Here is a 23,919-nt window from a genome sequence, read left to right as displayed (position 1 = left end):
TCCCCTGCTGGTGGCTGTGTGACCTCAGGTAGGTTACATACCTCCCAAGAAAGCACTTAAAACCGTTCCTTGGCTGGGCGCTGTGGCTCACGCCTGTAAATCCTAGCACTTTGGGAAGCCGAGGCAGGCAGATCACGAGGTCAAGAGATCAAGACCATCCTGGCTAACATGGTGAAACCCTGTCTCTACTAAAAATATAAAAATCAGCTGGGCGTGGTGACGCACGTCTGTAGTCCCAGCTACGCAGGAGGCTGAGGCAGGAGAATTGCTTGAACCTGGGAGGCAGAGGTTGCAGTGAGCTGAGATCGTGCCACTGCACTCCAGCCTGGGCAACAGAGCGAGACTCTGTCTCAAAAAAGAAAAAAAAAACTGTGTTTGGCACATGGCAAGCTCTGGATACATACTCAGGCCCAGTGTAGGGAAGTGCTTTGCCTAAGGACACCCCTGGTATGTCAGGGAGCTGGATTTGAACCCAAGACTCGGTTTCTAAAGTCTTCCTGGTCCATGACTCCACCACATAAAGGAAGCCAGGTACGGGCTGGTGAGAAGGGCTGGCCCCAGGGGAATGTCAGGAACCCTTAGGGGAGGAGTGTGCTAAGAGTGACAGGCATTCACTTGGCCCCGGAGGCAGATGACCCCTTCCCCTGGAGTGGGCCAGGCAGCCCACAAAGGGCCCAGCCTGATAAGCCAGTTCCTGCTTTTTTTCTTTTTTTGCAGCTTTTCGCCATGATCTTTGCCATGTGCCTCTTCCGGGGCATCCAGTAGAGGGTGTGGCCTGAAGCCTGAAGACTCGCCCCACCCACCACTGCCCAGCACCCAATGTCCTCCCGTGCCCCTCCCTGCTGTCCTCTTGGCCCCAGGGGAGAAGATGAGGCCATCAGAGATGGCCAGGAGAAGGGTCAGGGGAATAGAGCTATTTTTTTAACAAAACAAAACGAAGACAAAAATACGGACTGACGTATCTGCGCCTGGACTCAGGGCAGGTGCCATGGGTTCTCCAGAGACCCCAGCACCTGGCCCAGGATGCAGGCTGCTCTAGAGACCAAAGGAACACCAGGCCTAGCGCCCTCCTTGGTCCAGCCAGACCCTGGGCCCTCTCTCCTCACTGCACCAGGACCTGATGCCAAGAAAGTGAGGATTTAGGCAACAAGGAGGCAAAAGCAAATCTCAGAGAAGTCATCAAAGCCCAGGGGCCACACGGAGATTCAGCTGCCACGTGTTTGAGGACTCGGAACCCACAGCTCAATCCCTGGTCCACTGGAGGATGGACTGTTCCCCCCTTCAGGCCGGGGCCAAGAGTGAGCTGCTAACACGGCATCCAAGAATGGCCCAGCTGGTAGGATCCTTGCTTTCCCCATCTGTTGGACCAAATAATCTCAAAGGCCCAGAGAGGACAGTGACCCATCCACAGACACACAGCACAGGCGTGACAGTTCTGAAAAGAAGCTGAGTTGTCTCCAGGCTGCTGTCACTGCATCCAGGACTCTGTCAGCTCTGCTGCTCACAGGCACCCCTGGCCTCAGCATCCCGGTTCCCCCAGACAAGAGAGCGCAAGTCAGCCAGTAACTGCCTCCTCCCTGCTCTACAGCTAAGAAAACACCATTCCATGACTTCCCACCGCGCCCTCCCTCCTACCTCCCCACACCTCTCTCTGAGTCCCCAGGAACACACAGAGGCGCACATCACATTCCCTTGTCCGCACTGCCCGCCTCTCCCCACATGCCACCCCCTTCCCTGTCCTTCCCCAACTCTCCGACTCCAAGAGTGGAAGAAATCCCCAAGATCATCTGGGTCTCCCTCTCTGCACCCAGAACTGAGGCTTGGATATCTTCTTCAAGATCCTTGCCAAGACTTCTCCACCCTCTTGTTGCATACCTCCAGGGACAGAGAGCTTACTACCTCCCAAGGCAGCCTCCTGCCTTTGGACTGCTCTGACTTTAGCATCAGCTTAATACACAGAAGAGGTTTCTGTGTATTCTGTCCACGGCATCCCACTTGCCCACTCTCCTTCCTGGAGTGTTAGGGTCACACATTGACTCCCCTGAGCCCTCTTCTCTCCAGGCTAAAGAATCCCGAAAGCATCGAGGCCATTTCTGCTGCAACAAGGTTTCCTGTCTCCACTGTCCACACATTTCTTAGTATTCCCTCCAGGCTTGGGCAGGGAGACTCGCAGATGCACACCCACAAGTATTCAGTTCTCAAACTCTAGACGAGTGTTGGCAACTGGATTGCAAGATGCTCCTACCCTGATAGATCAGGGGCGGCTGCTGGAGGCTGTGCTGGGGATCTGAGGTTTGGTCTGGGCTCAGTGGGAGATGGCAGTGCAATCCTGATGAGTGATGTCTGCCAGGCACCGTAAGTTTGATTAGTGATGTCTGCCATGGGCAGGGATGGAAGGAGCAGTGTGATGTCTGCTCTCTTCTCTCCCCTCTGTCCCTCTTCAGGAAGAAAGAGCTCATTCTGTCTCACAAGCCACCAGCACCCTGTATCAGCTTCCAGCCTCCCCTCAGGCTTTCCAGTCACCAGGGACACTCGGAGCCACAGCCTAGAGCCCAGTGTTCCCTGGCCTGTGCATCTGCCCCCTTCTGAGATGCAGCCAGAAGCTCTGTGCCTGCTGCAAAGATTCAGGTGGACCCTCCTCTAATCTCCTGCTGTGTCCGCCAGTCCTTGCCCTCCCACCAGGTCTCTGAGCTCAGTCTTACCAAATTCTCCCTTTAACAGCTTGCTCTGGCAACCCCATAAATGACACCTGAGCTCCGTAGAAGCTAAGCTCCTGAGACCCAGGGGGACCTGCCACTGGTACCGCAGCCCAGCCTGGGGCCTGGGGGCTGCCCCTCTTGAACCACCCACACGCTTAGCCCCAGCTTTTTGGAAGAGGCAAATGGCTGGTCTGAGGATGACACACAAAAACAAAAACCAAAAAACCCATGCTGGGCAGGACTGAGGCAAATTGCACAGCTTTATGGCTCTCATCCAGGGGCATCCCAGGCTTCTGGGGCCCATACAAGTCAGAGGGAGGACCCAAGAGAAAGGGCTGGTCATGAAGGGAAATCTGGCTAAGGTGGGTTCAAGGGCAGATACAAGACTGCCCCTCAGCAGCTTTCTACAAATGTGCCAAGGAACCCTCAATCAGCCCTGATTCAGCTCCCCAGCCAGCCACTGGCCACCCTCTTAGGCTGGAAAGGGAAGACAGGCACTTTCTGCTCCTGTTGGCATTCGCTCAGGCTGGCAGCTATTTGCAAGACTGCCTGAGGCCATTCCTTGGAGGCAAGGCAAAGAAAGTTCAGCCCAAATCAGGCTTGAGCCTCCCTCCAGAGCACAGGGAGAAACAGGGTTTAGCTGGCTTGGTCCAGATACAACCCACAGCAGGTTCTGGTGGTGGCTGGGGGTGGGGGGAGGGATGGGCAGGGATACCTCTTTGTTTGTTTTCACCCCGAAATACAACAGCCCATAACAGAGACTTCCTCGGACCCCACTAACAGGGCAAGGAACAAGAGGACTACACCGCTCATCACAAACCCTGCCTGTATCGAAAGCCACTTTCCTGCTGTGAAGCTACTGCCTCTTAGAGAAAGGGAATATCTCTTTATGGGATGGGGGTGAGGGCCCCTCCCCAGGGTCCCTGTTAATTTCTAGCCTTGGTGCTCAGGCCTGTCTGCAGCCTCTCTTGTCTACGTCTCTATCCATGCTTAAGGGGCCCGGACAGGATTTCCCAAACCAGCCGAGGCCCCAGCACCCCCGTCTCCCCAGAAGCCCCCTCCTCCTTCCCCCATGGGTCATATGTTGAAAGTCTATTTTAAAAACTGTCTATGTTCCTTGCCGTAGATTGCAGAGCTAATTTATCACGTTTCTCTCCTGTGAGACCCCCTTTTATATGCTATATCCAGAGGAAGTTTTGTAATATAAAACAGGACGCCCACACTGATGGTTTTGCACTGGTTTTTGTGAATGTTTCTTACAAAAAGAAAAAGGAACAAAGAATAAATAGTGACCGTGAAGAAAGGTGGTCTTGATTTGGGGTTGGGGATAGACTGGGGTGAGGCAGAAGCTTGACAAGAGGCTGCTGATGGCGGGAGGGAGCTGGGAGAAGAGGCGTTCCAGGTCACCCCGAACGGAGCGGAGAGCAGGCCCACACCGAGCTTTCCTCGCTGGACTTAAGGGCCCCTCTGTCCCTCGCCCCTCTGCCACTGCCTCCTTCCCAACTGTAAATCTCCTTGCCCTAGAGTCCCCCTGCCCTCCAGGCTGTACGTCTGTCTTCCAGATCTTACCTGACCTGCAGCCCCCTCCCTCACCCTCACCCGCAGGCTCCACTACAATTAGGTCTAACCAAGCCACCCAGTATTTTGTGAGCACAGCTCTGTGCCAGAGCCTGGACAGTCTCATGGGGTAAGGCCACGCCACCCTCCCATCCCACAGTTGAGTGTGGAAGACTGGATGTCTCAGGGCCAGCAGACGCCCGACACGTAGCCTCATTCCCCAGGTGGAATCCACCTGCAGTTATGGGAGGAGAAACCAACCATCACTATTAGAGGATTAGGCCTGGTTCGGATGGGGGATTGAGGCTTTGGCCTGAGGGCACTGCCCATTGGCAGCACCGCCTGTGGGAGGCAGTAGTGGCTCGTGGCCAGACCAGGGCTCGGCAGCAGGGAGGCAGCTCTTTAGGGAGAGGCACAGGCTTAGGTAGCAAGAGACAGATGCCAGGAGAGGGGCTCTTCCTCAGGGTCCGGCCTCCCATTCTGCTCCGCCACGCTTACCAAGCAGAGTCTCGGGGCATCCGCTGTAACCATGGTGGTGCCACCACTCTGCTGGGTACAGGCCATGTTGCTGTATCTGGGTGCAGGGACAGCCAGGCACAGGGTGGACAGGGGTGAGGACCCCTGGTAGGGGCCCACCTGGCAGCAGCCAGAGCGGGCTGTACCTATAGACACCCTCCAGCCATCCCCCACTCTGTGCCAGGATGGGAAGTGAGTCTGAGGCCTGGGGCTGCTTTTCTCCCTACACCTGTCCCCAGGGCTTGGGCTCGCCACTTCCGGTGTGTGTGTCGGTGTGCCGGCAGGAGGGAGAGGGTTGGGATCAGGGACTAACGGGGGGTGTACAGCACAGGCTGGTGGGCCTGCAGGGAGAAGCTGGGCGGTGGGTATGCAGCACAGGCTGGTGGGCCCTCAGAGGCAGGGCAGGGGCTGTTCAGCCCCAAGACAGCCAGTTGTCAGCCTTTGCCAGGGCGCTGGACAGGGCGGGGGAGATGAGGGGAGGCGGCCTGCTGAAATGTTTCTACTTATTTCCCATGCTGAGTTTGAGGGCCACCTGGTCCCACTCAGCCAGATCCTGGAGGCAGCCCGGGCTGCACATGTAGGGGGCAGCTCACCGGGAAGCAGGGAGGAGTAGGGGGACAGGCTGAGCCCAGTGGCCATCAGGCCTTGGGGGACATGCCAAGGGGCAAGGGAGCGCTATGGCTTTCCTTCTGTTCCTCCTCTCCCAGCCCCACCACTTACAATGGTCTCCATTGGGGGCTGTGTGTCCCTTTGTCCGTGGGGCCTGTGGGTGCAGCTGCTGGCTGCCTCTGAACTCAGGCTGGTTGCAGGGAGGGGACTCCCAGGGCATTCCAGTGTCCTGGGGTAGAGGCAGAGTGCCCTAGAGCAAGGTCCCAGGAGAGCTCATCTTGTCAGGCCAGGAGAGTGGGGACAGGACTTCTAGCTGTGTGTGGCCCATTCTTGAAGAACGGCTGAAAGGGAGGTGCCATCTCAGACAGCACATCCTGCCTGCGTGCCCTTGGCTGGGCTGTGAAGGCGCACGTGTGTGTGTGTGTATGTGTTGTGTGTGTGCTTGCTCACATCATGGGTGTATGTGTGTCTGTGTGTGTTCAGGGGTGTGTGTGTGTGTGTTGTGTGTCTGTGTGTGTTTTCAGGGTGTGCGTGTGGAGAGGGCCAGGTTGAGGAGGAGGGGTACAGGGTTTTCCAGGATTAGAAGGAAGCCAAGTTTAGCTGCTTGGGCACTAGGTTGGCTGGGAGTGTAGGGAGAAGGATGGGGGGTGGTCACAGCCTCTCTCAAAAGCAAGAAGGGCTTCCTGGCAGAAGAGGCTGGACCCTCGACTTAGCCCACTACCCTCATGACTCCAGCTTGACTTTAGTCAGTGTCTATTGAGGGGGTCTGGAGGCCAAGAGACCCAAGGAAAGGAGGTATCACTGTGAGGGTGAAGAACAGGGCAGCAGAGGCCCTGTCTCTCCCCAAACCAGCATGTCAAGCCTGAAAGCCCAGGAGATCACAGCACACGGGGTGCCCAGGAGGAAAGGAAGGCCCCCCACCCCCTGCCTCCCTGGGGCAGGACTGGAGCAGGGCAGGGGACCCTCCTGCCTTCCAGGAGCCAAAGGGAAGCCGAGGCCCCAGCGCCACTCTGGCCCGGGCATGGGCAGGGCCCCAGGCCCAGTGGGCAACTAGGCCTTCTTGGGTCTTCGGCCGACTTGGTAATAGTAGTAAATGCTGATGACGACAAAAAGGAGGCGGCTGACCAGGAGCAGCAGGATCCCCAGGGACATGAGGCCCGTCTCAGCTAGCGTGGCAGTGACCACTGTGGGAGAGAGGCCGCAAGGCCACAGGGTCAAAGGGGGGGATGTGTCCCGGCGCTGCCCGCAGCCCGGAGCGCTGGTGTGGGAGCGTCTCCCTGACTTCGCTCTGAGCCCAGGATCCTCCCAGGTGGGAAGCACAGGACCTGCCCCCTGCCCCTGCCAACCCCACAGATGTTTCTGCTCTGATGTCTCCCATGTGGCAGGAACTGGGGCACAGCAGGTGGGCAAAATCGAATGCGTGTTATTACACAGGTGCTGGGTACAGTGGGCAGTGGGTGTGGGGGGCTGCAGGTACACGTGTGTGCAAGGCCATAGATACAAGTGTGTGGATTTGGGAAGCTACAGGCATGTGTGTTAGGCCTGTGTGCACAGGTGTGCGGGCACACAGGTAAACACAGCCAGGTGAGTCCTTATCCCTCTATCCCCTCCCTACCCCCCCACAGACAGGTTTCCATCACTTCCCACACACCCAGGTGGCTAGAGCAGGCAGGTCAGGGGCGAAGCTGCCCATCAGCCTCCCTCACTGCCCACCTCAGGACTCACCCAAGAACTGGACCCCGAAATAGCAGGCTTCGGTGAGCAGGGTCCATCGAATGATGACCTTCTCAGCCGTGTAGAGAGCGTTCCACATGATCAGGGAGATGCCTGGGGCGGGGGACGAAGAGGGGGCTGGGGGTGGGACAGCTGACTCCCTCCCAGCAGGGCAGGAGGCCTGCTCCTGCTTCTTCTGGCCACCGCTGCAAGACAGCTGGGGTCCTGGACTCCATGCCTCCACCCCTATTCACACTTCTCAAATCAAAGCTGTCTGTCCCTGATCCTGTCCCCTCCAGACTCAATGCTGCTGCTTCAGCCTGCTCCTGTCATTCCAAGGCCCTATGCGACACTGGGCGAGTCACTTCCCCGCATTGAGACTCGATCTCTTTATAAAGGGGGAGGACTGAGCTCCTGGCCCCTGCCCATGTCCGGTTCTGTCAGGAGGATGCTGTGTTGATGGAGTTCATGAGTTAATGGGTTACCTGGTCCTATGATCGGGTTTTCTTTCACATGGACTCCCAGACAGAAAACCTGAGCCCGTTAAGGACTCACTTTAAGGAACTCCCCCAGGGGAGAGGGGGATGAACCATACCTTTTAGCAGAAGAACCACTGGCTTGGCCTCTAGCCGGCCCCGCCCGCCCAGTGTCTGCTGGTACCAGACATGCCACCGGGTGTGCATTTATTTTATTCCAACAACCCTAACTCCAGAGGAGCTCAGCCTTTATTCTGTAGGCAAGAGGGAGCCATAGAATATTTCGTAGAAACAGAGGCATATTACCTATGCTGAGCTTTAAAAACTGTAATTCCAAATCCTAACATGTGCATCTCAGGTTAGAGAGGAAACAGAAGTGGTTCAAACAGAAGTGGCTCTTGGGAGAAAATAGGGTGGGTGCGAGGGGTGTTGCAGACACTGAATTGATCTGCCTCTCCTCTAGGCTGTGAAGTCCTAGAGGGCTGGGCCTGGGCCTCCTCCATCTCTGTACCACAACGCCCAGGGGCAGTGCACACACTTATGAGCGCTCCTTGCAGATGGTGGCAACGGCAAGTTCCAACCCACTGGGTGTATTCCACCAATGGCCACAAGATGGCAGCACATCCCCAGCAGAGAGCTTCATCAGAGGCCGGGGTGTGGGCTGCAGCATCTGGCCGAAGAAAGGAAGGGGGTGCCCGGGCACGGACCCCCGTGCTGTCCTCAGCCCCGCTGGGTCTCCCAGCTGCCCGTCGCCTCCCCCAGGGCCCGCCCCAGCAGTACTCACTGAGGAGGGCACCGCCGTAGAGGCGGATGGGGGTCTTGCTGGTCACCTGGGCTCCATCAAAGACCGCATCATAGAGCTGGTCAGGGAAGGCAAGTGCCTGCGGGCAGCGAGAGGGGCTCAGAGGTCCCACTTGGGAGAGGGTGGGGGGTGACAGCTGATGCTTCCCACGGACGTCTTCCTTCCCCCCAGGAGCAGGATCAGCATCCTTGGGGGCAGTCTAGGGTCTGGACCCAATTGTCCCCACCCGCCCCCATGCCAGGACAGAAAACTCTAGGGTTTCTGGGACAAGGAGTCAGGCCACAAACCACGGGATCTAGTGTGCTCCTGGAGAGGGCACAGGCGTGGCAGTGTAGGAGTCAGGTTCTTGGAGGCAGCCCGAGAGCCTGACAGATGGGCCCCTGCACGAGGGGCCAGGATGGAGGAGGCAACTCCAGTGAGCCAGAGAAGAGCTGAGGGAGCCACACAGGGCCAGATCTCAGGGGCTGGGGGTGGGGGCTCACCATGATGGCAATGCCGGAGAAGAGCACAGCAGAGAGGAACTGCCAGACCCTGGGAGGCGTGGAAAGAAGGTCACAGCCCTGCCCCAGGGGACCCTCCCCTCTCCAGCCCAGATCCCCAGGGATGGCAGGTTTGGGGAAGGTAATGAGACAAAATAAAATCCAGGGACCAGGCCAAATGAGGTGGGGTCTTATGCATTCTGCCCCCCACAAGCCTTCCCCTCCCCCAAAAAGTCAGGTAAATGCTCACCTGAGCCCCAAAGGCTCCCGAATGGTAAACTTGATTTCATTGCCCAAGACCTGGCTGATCTGTGGACAGAGGGGGTCAGAGGCAACCAGGGTGAGGGCAGCTTTCAGCACCCCCACTCGCTTATCCTCCCAGAGCCCTGCACACCCAGGGACCTGCCTGGGCACCTCAGCTTGGCCAAAGGGTCCCCCAGGTGGTGAGGGTCACATGAGGCCACCCCCTCTCCTGCTTCCCCCTGACACTAGGGTTTAATAAAAGAAGCTGAAAATATGATGGTGACGTATGAAAGCTCAGGGCTCTGCCAAATGCAGACTTGAAGCCCGGTCCTGCCACTTACTGGTGTGGCCTTGGGCAAGTTGCCTAACCTCTCTGAGCCTTCATTTCCTCATCTATAAAATGGGTTAATGATTTTACAGTATCTGCATCTTCTAGTGCCAACAAGAAGATTTAAAAAGCAACTGCTGGAAAACCGGGCATGCAATAGGCACTTAATTCTAACTATCTCGTTATTCCCCTGGCATTGCCATTACATTTCTAGGAAAATCAGCTAAGTCCTAGAACTCCTGCGGCTACATGGGCCTGGGCTAACATTCTCCCCTAGCGGTGGGTCAGCCTGGCCTCCCCAGTGGGTGCCGGAGGCCCCTGCTCTGCACCCCACCTTGGAGCGATGCACCTCCCCGTCGTCATCCTCCCCGCCCACGCCGAGGATCTTGCGGGTCTTCAGGCGGCTCACGAGGTCCGTCTGGCTGTGCTTCTTCATCAGAGGCGGGGGCTGCTTGGCCGCCATCTTCTCCTCCAACCCGGCCTCTGCAGAAGGGCTGAGGGGAGACACGGGCCTCAGGCCACAGTTCCTACCCAGCTTCCAGACCCTAGGGGAAGGGGCCTGACTAGGGGAAGGCCACACCCCACACCGGGCCTGCTGAGGCCTCCCCATGAGCCCAGGGCAGCAGGGGGAGTACAGCTGGCTTCCTTGTCAAACGGGTTGAGGAAGTGCTCTCTAGGCCCCTGAGGCTCTGGGAGCCGGTCTGCTCTAGGTGGACACAGCACACCCCATCTGACAGGCTGCATGGTGCCTTAGAGCCAGCCCTGGAGGCGTAGGGCCTAGGAGAGGGCATTTGGGCCTGGATGGCGGCCACATCCAAGCTTCCTGGGGGGATGGGGAGGAAAGGAGCCTGGATTCATGGGGCAAATGAGGCTTAGAAGAGGGGAGGGTCTGTCCAAGCCTGGGGCAGGGGCTTCTGAGTTCTGGGGTCTGGGCCCCCACCAAACTTCTGCCCAATCCTGCAGGCCAGTGAGCCCCTTTCCCGTCTCCCTGCCACCCTCCTTCAAACCTGCCAAGACCCAAGAAGGGGAGGGGGTGCCCTCATACTCAGCAGAGCCAGAGAAGGCTGCCAGGGGTGTTGACAGGGACGCTAAGGTGGTCTAGGTTCCCTGCCCCCTGGCCATCAGCCCCCCACCAGCCCCTCCTGGCACCCCAGGTCTACTCATGATCCCCCCCAGCCCCCCACTCCCCCACCGCCAGCAACATCTTGGGCCAGGTTGGGAGCACCTACTGCGTGCCAGCCCCTGTGCTGGGCGACTGAGATGCAGAGAGAAGCTGAGTGCCCGTCGCGTCCTCAGTCAGACAAATCTATGCAGAGGAGACAGAAGTGTAAACGGGGTGAGGTGAAGCCTCAGAGGCTGGCTCCGGGGTGGCCCTGGCTTCTTTAATCACAGCTGCCCTGCAAGATGGGCGCTACTGATGGCCACGCTGCAAATGAGGAAACCAAGCTCCCGGGGTTTCAATGCCAACCAGGGTGAATAACGGTCGTGCCACTTCCCACCTTGGACCACTTCCAGAATCTCATTCCCACTTGCACCCACCCTCTGGCAAGGCAGAAAAGCCATCCCCATCTACAGACAGGGTCAGAAGCCACCGGGCCCTCCACCAGGGGACCCTGCTGTCTCAGTGCCGTGTGGGCCCAGGCAAATCTCACCCTCCTGCCCCAGCCAGGGCTGCCAGAGGCAGAGTGCGGGGATGTCCCCAGGTCACCTCCCATTTTTGAGCCTCCTGGTGTCTTTAAAGCACCCGAACAAACATCAGAACACAGTTTCAAACTGTGGGGTCTGTGAATAATGTGGCTGTGGAGCGGATCAACTAGGGAGGCAGTATACCATGTCGCATTGGGAAAAAAACTGCAAAAGTTGCTATTGGCGGTCTTTAGTGAGTGTGATGTCATTTCCAGGCCAACTACCCTCCTACGCCCCCTGGCTTTAGTTCCTCATCCACAAAAGCGAGTGGATACGCCTTTCTCCTCCCCACACACAGGCCCCATGGTGAAAGGAGACAGCGGCGGGTGGTAACTGTGACGGCAGTCCCACACCCGGCACACAAGAGACTCCCGGTTCATGCTTCGGTGTGTGCCAGCCCTCAGGACAGGAGGCCAACCCCACCCTGCCAGGGAAGCCAGAGCCCAACCTTTCATCACCCGGCTCCTGGAGGGCCCAGGACGCTGTCCCAACACCTCAGCTGCTAGCCACTGCCTTCTGGTAGACCCAGATAGAAGCTACAATTAGCCACGTCCCTCCCGCGGCCAGGCGAGGCTGCCCTGTAAGTCACTAAGCCACTGGTGAGAACCGGGTCCTTCACCTGTTCCTCAGCCAAGGATGTTGCCTGGCCCACACCCTTCCTCTTCCAGCCTCCCCATGGCCTTTTATCTTTTAATACATACAGCAAAATTGACGGGCTTCAGTTGTGCAGTTATTTGAATGTTAGCACACATATAGATTTTTGTAGCCACCAGCTCCAGATCAAGAGAACGAGCAGTTCCATCACCCTAAAAACTCCCCGGCACTGGCCACACCCTCCCCTCACCCCTCCACCCTGGCAACCACTGATCTATTCCCTGACACTATGGCTTTTGTGTTTTCAAATATGCTATGTAGGTGGAATGATAAAGCGTAGAACCTTTTGAGGCTGGCTCCTATCATTGAGCAGAATGCCTTTGAGATTCCTCCAAGTCACTGTGTGTATCAAGAGTCCACTCCTTTTTATTGGAGCGCAGTATTCCCTGGGGTACGTGTAACAGCTTGTTTATCCATTCGGTCACTGAAGGCCATGTGGGTTGTTTCCAGTTGTTGATGATTATGAATACAGCTGCTACAAACCCGCATTTCTGTGGGTCTGTAAGTTTTCATTTCTCTATGGTAAATGCCAGGGGTGGAACTGCTGAGCTGTGTGGTACATCCCTGTTGGACTTTCAGAGAAAGCATCAAACTGTTTCCCAGAGCAGCCATGCCACTGCATGTCCCTGGCAATGCAGTAGTGTTCCAGTTCCTCCACATCCTCACCAACACTCGGTAAGGTCGGTCTTTATTTCAGCCCTTCTACGAGCTCCTCCTGGCTGGTTAACCCCTCTCCCAGGCCAGATGTGCTGCCTCCCTCAGTCCTGCCTTACCCCTTCCTGCTGTGTGGCCTTGTGCTCTGAGTCTCGGTTTCCCCATCTCTGAAATGGAGCCGTCATTGCCACCTCCTAGGGAGCCCAGGGCAAAAAGAAAAGCTCAGAGCACTCAGCAAAACACCTGCACATTTGCCTGAGGAAACCGCATTTAGTGAGGTCTACTGTGAGCAAGGTACGTGGGTGGTGGGACAGGCCCCCTATCCTGAAAGAGCTCCCAGCCTTGGCCGGGGGAGGGGGCGCTGATCTGCTAGCCACTGATTAGAGCAAGTTACTTTTCCTCTCTGAGCTCCAGGGTCCTCATCTGTGAAACGAAAACAGCCAACCTCACTTTTCCCCTACAGCTGGTCTCAGGAGAAACAAAATAATGGACAGACAGAGCTTTAGAAAGAGCCAGCTCACTGCTCAAGCCAGAAGGCCTAATGGGTAAGTGCTTAACTGCTGAGGTCGCTCCCTGGATTTGAATCCCAGATCCATCACTGCCTGGCTGTGTGCCTGTGGGCAGGTCAGTCACTTAACCTCTACGTGCCTCAGTCTTCCCATGTGTAGTTGGGAAAATAAGGTGTGCTATCTTATAGAGACATTGTGAGAATAAAAGATGTAATCTCCATAAAGCCATGGGGAAGTGCCTGGCCCACAGCAAGTCCCCAATGAAGACAGGCAATTATTAGACACAGACACTGCCACCCTCCCCAGGCCTCCCATGTGGCAGTGGCACCGGGATGGAGGCAATGGAGGAGTGGGAAATGGATCTAACTAGCACTTCTTAACTTCTCCGCCCCACTGGGCAAAGCCCCAGATCTCAGTCCCCAGGCACAAGGCTGGCGCTCAGCCACTGCCCACCAGGCCCAGGCTGTGTCCACGGCCCACCTCCAAGGGGCAGAAGCTTCCAGACATTGGATGCATTGCTTTCCTCTGCCTGCTGACCCCTCTCCACCAACACACGTACACACACACACACCGCACACACACAGTACACACACACACCACACATATACACACCGTACACACACCACACACACACGACACAAACCACCACACATACCACGCACATACGCACACACACAGTACACACACACACCACACACACAACACACATATACACACCGTACACACACCACACACACACCACACACACACGACACAAACCACCACACATACCACGCACATACGCACACACACCACACACACACAACAAACCACCACACACACCACACACATATGCACACACACACCACACAAACCCACCACACAACCACACACACACCCACCACACACCTACCACACACACATCACACACATACCACACACACACCACACACATACACACCACACACACCGTACAAACCACACACACACCACACACACACGTGCACACACACACCACACAAACCCACCACACATACATCACACACACCCACCATACACAATGCACACACAAAACACACACACACCACACATACCCACCATGCACACACACCCACCACACACTTACCACACACTCCACACACCACACACACATACACACTACACAAAGCCACCACACATACCACACATACTACACACACACCACAAACACATCACACACACCACATACCACACACCACACCCACACCACACACTACACACCATAGACACCACACACACACACACTCCACAACACACCACACACAACCATACACACACACCACACACCGCACACAGTACACAAACACCACACACACACCACACACAACCATACACACACACCACACACCGCACACAGCACACAAACACCACACACACACCACACACACACATACACACACAGAGCATTCCCCTCTGCACCCCAGGCCGGAGCCAACAGCTGCTGCAAATCAACGGCTGTGAGACGTGTCAGTGCCCACCTGCTGGGGCTGGGAAGAGTGGGCACTACAGTGTCCTGGGCAGAATTGCTCATGGGTGGGACAATCTTCATCCACAGGCACTGCCATCAGACATCTGAGCTGGTGAGAACCACTGTGCCCACCTCCCAAGCCCACCCTAGTAGGGAGGGCATCACTCACAAAGGGCCCCTGTGACCCCACAGAGAAAATGGAATCTTGACTTCCAGGGAGGAGGGCCCCACACCCACCTTCCAGCACAGATAACTGCTCTGAGAACTGCGCTCCGCCCCTGCTTCACCCCCAGGACTGGGCCCTGCAATGATCAGATCCACCCAGCAGCCCCTCACCTGCCCCACCGGTGAGGCAAGCTGCACACACCCCTGAGGTCTGCCCTTGACCTTTCCTCCCCTTCAGGGCCACTCCAGGTGTTTATTTCAGGCCTAAGTGAGGACAGAGTACTCCACCATACACTACGGCCAAACCCCGGCTTTGGGGGTGGGGGACCTGGGTTTGAGTCTTGGTTCTGCCCTCTTGCCAGCTGCACGGCTTTGGGCAAGTCGCTACAGCTCTCCTAGCCTCAGTTTCCCCTCTTGTGAAATGGGGGTAGTGAGAACGCTCACCTCGCAGAAGTGCTGGTGCAGAGAGAAAGAAGGAGTGCACGTGGGTGCCCATGGAGAAAGTGCCCTGCCCAGGGAGGAGTCTGGCCCTCCTTCCACTTCCCTTTCTCCACTCAGCCATGCACAGTGGAAAAAGCCTGCCATCAGTGCTGTGAAGCTTCCTGCTCTGCCCCACTGCCTTCTGAAGGGCCCCCGGGGGTTTCCCCCAGGAGCCAGGCTGCAGGAGGCTGGGGGCAGGGGCAACAAGGGCAGCCACCCCTCCACCCACATCACCTGTCTGGCAAGAAGTGAGGACATGGCTCCCAGGGCCCAGGCCTGGGATCCTGAACCTTTCCCTTCTGCCCTGCCAGCTGCTCTCGCCCACATTCCTGATCAGCCAGCAAACCTTTCAACAGTGATTCTCATTGCTGACCCTTTACCCAAGCGAGAAGGTCCCTGGGACACTCTGTCCCCCCCACCATGCTCCTTGTTCCTCCAGGCTATCTTTTCACACAGCCCCTCTTCCCAGGGGCCCTCCCAGGGCACTGGGTCCTCATCCTCCTCCCAACTCTCACAGGTCTCTGTCTGCAGCCACTGGCCACTTACAGCCTCTACTCCTGGTCATTTCACGGCACTTTGGCTCCCCAAGACCAACCAGTCTGAAGGTATGGCTTGTACTGTGCTCCTCCATGTATCTCCCTGTGAGGCTAGGGTGCACAGTAGGCACTTTGTCAACACAGGTGGAATGAGGAGCTGTCGGGCTAAGCCCAACAAGCACACTCAGAAGCCCACAGGTTAGACATGGCAGGCTGAGGGGAGGCTGTGCCCCAGGCCACATGGAAGCTGGTGGCACAGGGCAGGAAAGGGCTTTCCAATTAGGCAGAACTGGGTTCAAAAGTGGCCACTCTCTGTTGGTCAGGTGGCCTTAAGCGAGCAGTCTCAGCCCTCAATACAATGGGGATCACACCACAGCACCTTACTTGCCTTACTCATGGGGTGCTGAAGACTCCAGGAGAGGGGGTGCAAATGCTCTTGGCAGAGGACCCGGCAGTGGGGGGTCTGGGCAGCAGTGAAGGTTAGAGGACTGGATGAGAAAACTAGGCCTCTGACATTGCCCCCACCTCCTCAGAAAGCTGTGGCATCGCTCTCAGGGGAGTGCCCCAGGGCAAGGATTTCTTTGGGTCTTGTTCTCTGAGCCTGGGACAACTCCAGGCACAGGAGGAGTTCAACAGGCATTTGTGATTGAATGAATGAGTTGGGAGGAGCTAAGAGGCCCTCTTCAGCCAAGATCTGACTCCCTGCAGTCCCTCCCACCTCCCCATCTGCTGTGGAATCTGAGGCCAGGGAAGAGCACCTCCACATGGTTCCCAGGGGCAAGGCAGGAACAAGCAAAGCCCCCAAGACTAAACCAGCCAGGAAGAGAGGGGCTTGTTGAGGGTACAAGAGTCAGGAGAGGATGACAGACAGGGAGGTGGTAAGCATATTTGTAACAATTGGGAAAACTTAGGCTCAAATCCCTACTCCTCTTCATTGCTCTGTGACCTCAGGAAAGTTACTTAACCTCTCTGAGACTCTATGTCCTCATCTGTGAAACCAGACTACTACTTCTATACGAAGCCCACAGGTTTGTGATGTGTGATGATGAGAAAGTGCAGCTGAGGAGCCTGGCCCCTGGTGTGTACTCTGTAAAGGACAGCAATTAATAACATGAATAAGGTGGCTGCCCAGGCTCTGCCCTGGCCAGATCAGATGGGACTGAGGTGTCATTCCCATGCAGATCCTGGAGGACTTCCCCAACCCCCTGTCTCTTTCCCAGGAAGCCTGGTTTCCATAGAAACAGATGGACTGCTGAGCTGTCCCCAGCATGAAGACTATGCCCGTGAGGGCTGGCTTAGGAAACCTGACTGGCCGGGGGAGTGGGGAAGATGAGGGAGGGAAGAGGAAGGGGCCCAGAACATCCATCGGTGGCCAAGCCTCCCTGTGAGTCAAGGGGGAGTCACTGCTGCTGCGCACCTCAGCCAAGGAGCCACTGCCTTTCCAAACAAGAGCTTCTGTGATGGGGCAGGCAGCACACCTGTTCCTCCACCCCTCATAAGGAAGACTGCCCCCAGGGCCACCTACGCCGGGGCTGGGAGGAGCGGGGCAAGTACTTCAAGACCATGAATCCCCTGCAATCCCCACCACAACCCTATGAGAATGGCCATATTATCACCCCCATCTTACACATGAGAAAACAAAGGCTCATGTGACTTATTCGAGTGTCCCTTGAGGTAAGTGGCAGAGCTGGAATTCAAGCCAAGGTAACCGTTCTTTAACTGGACATCCTGAGAGGAGCTGGTGTGTGTGTGCAATGTGTGCGGTGGTGGGGGTGGGGGGTGTTTGGTGGACATGAACTGAGCTCTAATCCGTCTTCCCCATGGCAACTCCCCCGGAAAGTCCCTGGCGGTCGCCAGCATCTGGACTCCTCTCTGGGGTCCAGCCTCCCTTGGGTTAAGGCCCTGCGACTCCAGCAGGACTTGGGGAGGGATGCAGGGAGACCCATTGTTCTATTATCGCTTTGGTACAAAATAGCTGGAAATGGGGTCTGGGACAGGGCAACACCGAGTTGGGGGGCGGGGTGCTGGCAGTGACAGCCAGAGCCTCAGGCCCCCAGCCAGAGAGAAGGGGAGGCAGGAGAAAGAATCTCTGCTCCCTGGAGGGCGGGACGGAATAGAAGGTCCAGCGCTTGCGTCATCCGCTCCAGCTGCGGTCCCTCCCAGGGCTGCCATCGGCCCCTTGGGCAGGATGGGGACTAGAGATCCCCTAGCCCAGAATCTATTGCCTGGGCCTTCAGGCAGTGAATCCACTTGTCAATGGCTGTACTGGAGAGGCTTAGGGACTAAGGGACTTGTGTTCAGATCTTGGCTCTGCACTACTAGGCTCGTGCCTTTGGGCAGACAAACTCCTCTTTGAAGGAGCCTCCCTTCCTTCCACCATAAATGGGGCGGTGGTCCCTGAGTCACAAGGCTGTCGGGGGCTAGAGAGCTAATCTAGAAGTCATGGGACACAAAAGAGGCTTTATGAAAGTGGCTGCACTACTGACATCCTCACAGCGGCCTCTGGGGTGCAGGTTTCATTGGAGGCCCACAGCTAAGGAGGAAGCCGGGGCGAGGCTACCCGGTGGATGGGCCTTGGCTGGCTCCAGCTGGCTTGCTATCAGGCCATCCCTCGAGAGCATCATTATTCCAAACGCTGGGGCTGCCTTAGTCAGTCTTGTCTCTCAAGCAGATCCTGAGCCAGTGGAGGGCGGAGCTGCAGCATCCGTCTTCCTCATCATCTCAGCATCACCACTGGACTCAGTGTCCAGGCTGCTGCAAAGAGTGAGGACAGAGCGGAACTGGCCGGGAGAGGCGGGCGCAGGATGCGAGTCCCGTGGCAGTGGCAAACCCCGTCTCCATGACACAGCTCTGCAGTTGAGAAAGGTTCCACGCCCCATTTCCAAGAACCTCCAGGAACATGTGCCCTGGGATCTGGTAGTGGAAGGTTTGTCCTGGAGCTGGAAGGTGGCAGTGTGTCCTGAGTCACTGGGCTCGCAGACAGGACAGCTGAGGTCACAGGCAGATTCTGCCATCACTGGTAAGCCAGGCCCTGTCTTTGGGGCTCAGTTTCTTTGTCTAAGAAAATGAGAATGTGGTCTCCAGGGCCCCTCCCAGCCCTGCCTCACAGCGGCCACACTCCAGGTCCCTGCTGGGCCCCAGCTCAAGCTGCCTCACCCCCAAGTCCCACCACCCCTCAGCCTGGACTGGCACACAGGTCCTATCTTCCTACTCTTTCTTTTTGAAGGGGCTCAATTTCCAGAAAGGCAGAGGAAAGCCCAACCTTTCATCAGAAACATTTCCAAAGCTTTAGGGACAAATATGAACATTTCCCTACTGTGCTGAAGAGGGTGAGAGGTCAGGGCAGAGCAGGTGGCAAGAAGGAGGCATTCCTGGGCTCCTCCCCCGGGGGTCTGAAGCTGCTGCTGTGGGCAAGGGGATCAGGCCCTCTGATGGCCTCCATCACCGCTCAGAAGTCACTGGGAGGTTCTTCCTGTCTCGACGGTCATTCACTTGGGCCGAACATGAAGAATTCCTGTGCTTTTCGACTCAGAGAATAGGCCAGCCTGCCCCTTGGTCCAGTGACCATGTCAGGGCCCTCAAGGGCAGCTGGTGTCATCATCAGGACAGCCTGACTTCCAGATCCTATGGGGCTAGGGGTCTGGTGAGAATGCAGCAGGCACCTCCCTCTCCTCCCTGCCCCCAACTCTCCCCACGCCCCTCCCCTGCCCCGTGGCTGTTCAGGAACTTAGAGGGGAGGAGAAGAGGGTGGGAGAGGAAGGGAGAGGAAAGGAGAGGAGCTTCCTCGAAGGGATGCTTCACATTTTGAGCCCGTTTCTTCAAAAGCAAGTGATGATTTGTCTTCTGGGTGAGTTGGGGGAGGCAGGTGGAAGGGTCCCTGCCCTTTTTGCAGGATAAAACGGGCCACAACCATAGTCCAGGACTGAGTGTCTCCCCAATCCTGGGGTGCTGGCTTAGTGGTTAAAGGACTAGCTCATGACTTAAAAGGCTTGTGCTTCATCCTGGCTCTACCACTTATGAGCTGTATGCCTTTGGGCCAGTGACTCTGCCTCCCTGGGCCTCAGTTTCCTCATCCGTTAAATGGGGTGTAATAATGACACCAACCTCTCACCAGTGAGAAGATGCACAAAAAAACATCCAGAACAGCGCCTGTTTTGTAGTTAATGTTCAATAATAATGCTGCTCATTATTTTTAGACTAGAAGACTCTACTTCCTTGCCTCAGTTGCCCCCTTGACCAAATCTGCCTCAAAGCAGGTCCCCTTCTAGGGATCATGTGCCAGGTCAGAGTTGGGTGCTCAGAAGGGAGTAGTCATAGGAAGGAAGTGAGATGAGAGAGAGCAAGGGTCACTTTGGGGCAGGAGGACGATGCTGTGCTGGCCCTGGGAGGGGTCCAGCCGGTGTAGCAGGATAAACAGTGAGACGCAGGGTGCCGGGGAGGTATCATGGACCAGGAGTCAGAACATCAGGCACCCCGCCCTGCAGCTGCCTCTCCTGGCCTGTGTGTCCTGGGGTGACTGATATACTGTCTCTGAGCCTCACTTTCCTCACCTGTGAAATGGGAGGAATTCATCCCTTCTCAGTCACTCACTCTTCCTCAGCCCCTCACTCCCCGCTAGCTGCAGGGCAGGCACATTCCAGCCTCAGGGCCTTTACATGGGCTGTGCTCTAGCTGTCTATACAGCTCACTCCCTCATCTCCCTCAAGGTTGTAGCTCAAAAGTTACCTCCTCAGGGAGGCCTTCCTGACACCCTATTTAAAATGACAACCCAGTCCCTGGCCTCAATACCCCCAACACAACCTTTCCCCTTCACCTCTCAGTACACTATATACTTTGCTTATTGTTTTTATTAGCTAATTGCCTCCCCCTGCCCCCTGCTTTTAAGCATCAGTTCCATGAGGACAAAAATTTTTATTTTGTCCACAGCTGTCTCTCCAGTGCCTGAAACTGTCCCTGGCACTTTGCTCCATAAGCCATTTTTGGTGTAATGCTCACAAACATTTTGTTCAATAAGCAAAAGTAAAGAACAGCCCCAAACTGTGTGACTATGGGGCATTTCTGTTAACTCCAGCCCCCTCCTCCCCCATACCCCAAGAGGGGCAGGCCCTTCTTCCCACAGAGGTGGGGCTATCAAAAGAACTTGGGAGGCTGGGTGTGAGCTGGAGAAGCCACAAGGGGCCTGGAGAAAATTTTCTGGCTGTGCAGAAAATATGTCGCAGTCCTAGAACCGGCAGGTCATGACAGCTGGACATGGGTGAAGGGGCTTTCGGCCTTAGCCCTCCACTCCAAATTTGGAAGCACGGAGGAAGTTGACGACATGTGACTGGGAAAGAAGCGGCCAGGGCAGGGGCCTCCTAGGATGGTGGGGACAGAGGGGGCCTCAGGAACAAGACGACCCATTTTACAGATGGGACAACAGAAGCCTGGAGAATAGTCTTATTCCCTAACAACCCAACAAGAAAAATCTTTTCTCTCCTTTCTCGAAGCCTGGGACTGAGGCTAAGGGGCGGACAGTGCCCCCTCCTGGCTCTGCAACAAAACGACCCCCGCGTCCCTGGGATCTGCGGGCCGCAGGTCCTGGTCCCCTCTCCACAGGCCATCAGGGGTGGAGGTCCAAGGGACCACATAGTTGGGGTGGGCAGCCCCAGTGACTTCTCCCCGCAGGCCCGCCCCGTCAAGAAGTTTGTTTGAAAGAAACCAACCAGGAAGTGCGGAGTAGTGGGGCGGTGAGGGGGCCTTGGTCAGCCGGTCTGGGCTTTGGAGGAGCCTCGGGGTTCTTGGCCTCCGCGCTGCTCTTGCCCCAGCCTCCATCTCTCTGGTGGAGAAACCCACTCCCCCCGGGCTCCAGGAAGAGGCGGAAGCCCGAGACTGGGTCAGGGCGAAGGAGGGTAGAGCGAGTGGACCCAAGGCGAGCGCCCCGCCCCGCCCCGCCCCGCCCCGCCCAGCGGGGCGCGCCGGGGTGGGCGCGGCGTTCTGGCCGTTCCTCCACACAGCCTCCCCCGGGGAGGTGCGAGTATTCTGCCCAAGGCAGGGGCCCTAGCCCACCCAGCGCCCGGCCAGTGGCCCCACACTGCCCCCTTCCTGCAGATCGCGCGACTTTGGGGAGAGTGGGGGGCGTCTCCACCTGTGCGTCCCCTACCCACCCCCTAACTGGGCTAAGGCGCGGCCTGGGTTTCTGCCCGCCCCGGGTTTCTGCCCGCCCCTTTCCAGCCTGGGGACGGGGGACTCTCTCAGCCTCGCCCCTCCCCCTGCAATCTGTCCCTGATGTCCCCGCTCCAGACACTCACCCGCCTTCTGAGACCCGGGCCTGAGCGCCGGTGTCCCCCGGCGGGGAGCTCCGAGCCGTTAGGCGGCCCCGGGTCCTCCGGCCCAGGGCCCCCGCCCCCAGGCCCCCGCCCCAGAAGGTCGGGCCAGACTTGTGGGCAGCGGGAACTCCGCCACCACCTCCGTCCGCGGCCCTGCGGGGGCAAAGACTGGGGGAACTCGCAAGTTTGCGCCGCGCACTCTTCCGGCCGGGAACAATGGCGGGAGGGGGAGGGGACAGAGAACCGAGCGCGGGGGACCGAGTCAGACCCCAGGGAGACAGAAACTGCTTTCGCTCCGTTTCTCTCCGGCTCCGAAGCGGAAAGCTCGAGCCCGACAGGCAGTGGCCGAGGACGAAATAAGCAGTCCAGGAGGAGGGCGACGGCGGAGCCGGGGGAGAGGGGAAACCGAGTCAGAGGGAGGGGCGGCGAGGGGAGAGTGCGCAAGGGAGACAGAAGGGGCTGCGGGACGGCGCCTTGCGGAGCTGGGGAGGCGACCCCCCGGGGTCCCAGCGGGCTCGGCGGGTGCCGAGATGTCCCGGGACGCCCGGCTAGCGCGCGCGGGGTCCCGGCCGCCCCCCTGCGGTCCCGTCGGCCGCAGGAGCCCCGCTGGGTTGCGCTGCGCAGGCGGCGGGCGGCGGGAGGGGAAAGTCCGCGGCTCGGAAGCGGCGGCGGGGAGCAGAACTTACGGGCCTCGCGCGTGCCAGCGCCGGGCTGCGTGGAGCTGATGCCAGGCGGAGGCTCCGGGCTCGGGCGCCTCACATCGCGCCGCCCGTGCGGGACCGGGCAGTGCAGGGCAGGGCAGGGCAGGACAGGGCAGGGCAGGGCAGGGCCGGGCCGGCTGGACTGCGCGCGGCGCCCTGCGCGGCCGGGGCTTACCGAGTCTGGCGGCCCGCGCTGGTCCCTCCTCTCGGTTCCGCGCACAAGCCAATGGCGCGCCGTCCCCTCCCACGCGCCGGGCTGCCTCGCCCCCAGGGTGGCCGCCGGGGCGGGCGGGATGGGGGTTGGCGGGGAAACCGGGCTCCCGGCTCCCCCGCGAGGCTCTCCCGGGGGCCGCCTGCAGGGGGCGCAAGCGCGCCCGAGAGAAGGCGCCGGGGGAGGAAGCCGCGCGGGGAGACCCTGGCGTGGCCCGCGCCGCCCAGGATGATTTTCCTGGCAAGTTCTGCAGACGGTGCTCCTTTCTTGGGACGATCAACGCAGATGGGCAAGCCACACCATCTTAAATAGCCTTGTGGTGTCTCCCGGGCCCAGGCCGGTGTCTGAAATGGAAGGGACTGCTTTGGCTGGCGGTGATACCCGTGTGTAATACACAGTCACGACAATAGTCACCGTTTGCTGCGCACTCTCTGATGCCAGGCACCATATGCTAAAGGAGTTACAAGTATTAACTCATTTGATTTTCACAGCAACCCATAAGGGCGCTGTGCTTAGTCCCATTTTACAGGCCATGGTCGTTAAAGTTTGAGTTCACTCAGCCTTCAGGCTTCCAGCTTAGGCCCACCCTTCTCTCTCCCTGCTTGGTGTGACTTGGCCAAATAGCATGACCCCACCGTCACTACGGCCACCTTCTTCATACTCCACCCTAAAATCCAGCCTCAGAGATGCTGCTGTCAATTGTGCTGTCAGGAGACTAGGATCTTATCTGGGGCTCTAGGACGCTTGTTGGGGCTACAGTTGTCAAACCTTTTGTCTCTACACATCCTATGGGGGGCTGGGGTGAGGATGAGGGTTGGGGGTCATGGAGGCTCTCTGGTGGCCTGTCAGCCTAAAAGAACCAGGCTCCTACAGACAAGGCCCCACCCCCAAATTCTGGGCTCCTTCAACCCCTTATGGTGGGAAAATAATGTGCTCTCTCCCACCCCAACCCCCACCACCCTGTGCTCTCCTTAGAGAAATGCCTGGATCTCTTTCATCTGATCTGATGGTCACAGTGGGCCAGGAACCGGGGTGGGGGGCTGCAGGAAAAGGAAGGCAAGGCCGATGACATGCTCCATTTCACAAGTAAATAAGACAGAAAGAGGTGAG

The 23,919-nt window shown here is 57.7% G+C and overlaps 2 protein-coding genes and 1 long non-coding RNA gene across 14 annotated transcripts in view; 2 read left to right on the top strand and 1 right to left on the bottom strand.

The window, feature by feature from the left end:
• The window catches only part of TSPAN18 (tetraspanin 18), a 203,877-nt gene extending 199,875 nt beyond the window's left edge, over window positions 1-4,002 (top strand). For all 5 annotated transcript variants that reach the window (XM_063670959.1, XM_063670957.1, XM_054438614.2 and 2 more), the window contains one exon: window positions 718-4,002. In XM_063670959.1, coding sequence (XP_063527029.1) covers window positions 718-765 — 48 coding nt within the window. In that variant the 3' untranslated portion in view covers window positions 766-4,002. The remainder of the gene's footprint in view (window positions 1-717) is intronic.
• Window positions 3,923-22,924, bottom strand: TP53I11 (tumor protein p53 inducible protein 11). Of its 8 annotated transcripts, none has more exons than XM_054438610.2 (8): window positions 22,774-22,924; window positions 10,652-10,728; window positions 9,757-9,916; window positions 9,102-9,160; window positions 8,855-8,903; window positions 8,355-8,451; window positions 7,107-7,208; window positions 3,923-6,565 (listed from the first exon to the last, which is right to left on the bottom strand). In XM_054438610.2, exons 3-8 carry the CDS (start codon window positions 9,883-9,885, stop codon window positions 6,432-6,434), a joined length of 570 nt encoding a protein of 189 aa, XP_054294585.1. In that variant the 5' UTR covers window positions 9,886-9,916; window positions 10,652-10,728; window positions 22,774-22,924; the 3' UTR covers window positions 3,923-6,431. The 8 variants fall into 8 exon arrangements, with proteins under 8 accessions (XP_054294585.1, XP_054294583.1, XP_054294586.1 ...); XM_054438608.2 differs by lacking the exon at window positions 22,774-22,924 and adding an exon at window positions 14,422-14,569; XM_054438611.2 differs by lacking the exon at window positions 10,652-10,728 and having other exon boundaries at window positions 22,584-22,801.
• Window positions 14,619-20,632, top strand: LOC129007546 (uncharacterized). The gene is made up of 5 exons (XR_008492364.2): window positions 14,619-14,758; window positions 15,574-15,661; window positions 16,813-17,266; window positions 18,264-18,611; window positions 18,819-20,632. It is a non-coding gene; the product is annotated as an uncharacterized LOC129007546 (long non-coding RNA).
• Window positions 22,925-23,919: the final 995 nt, after the last annotated feature.

Source organism: Pongo pygmaeus, chromosome 9 (genome assembly GCF_028885625.2).
Source record: "Pongo pygmaeus isolate AG05252 chromosome 9, NHGRI_mPonPyg2-v2.0_pri, whole genome shotgun sequence".
Lineage (NCBI taxonomy): Eukaryota > Metazoa > Chordata > Mammalia > Primates > Hominidae > Pongo > Pongo pygmaeus.
The sequence above is the reverse complement of the archived record's forward strand: the minus strand, read 5'-3'. Positions and strand labels throughout refer to the sequence as shown.

Coding starts and splice junctions, on each gene's coding strand:
- TP53I11 (XM_054438607.2), bottom strand. CDS start 14,508: ATGGCAGTGCCTGTGGATGAAGATTGTCCCACCCATGAGCAATTCTGC. Junction 9,161..9,756: donor GGGAGGTGCATCGCTCCAAG/GTGGGGTGCAGA, acceptor CTCTGTCCACAG/ATCAGCCAGGTCTTGGGCAA. Junction 8,452..8,854: donor TCTCCGGCATTGCCATCATG/GTGAGCCCCCAC, acceptor CGCTGCCCGCAG/GCACTTGCCTTCCCTGACCA.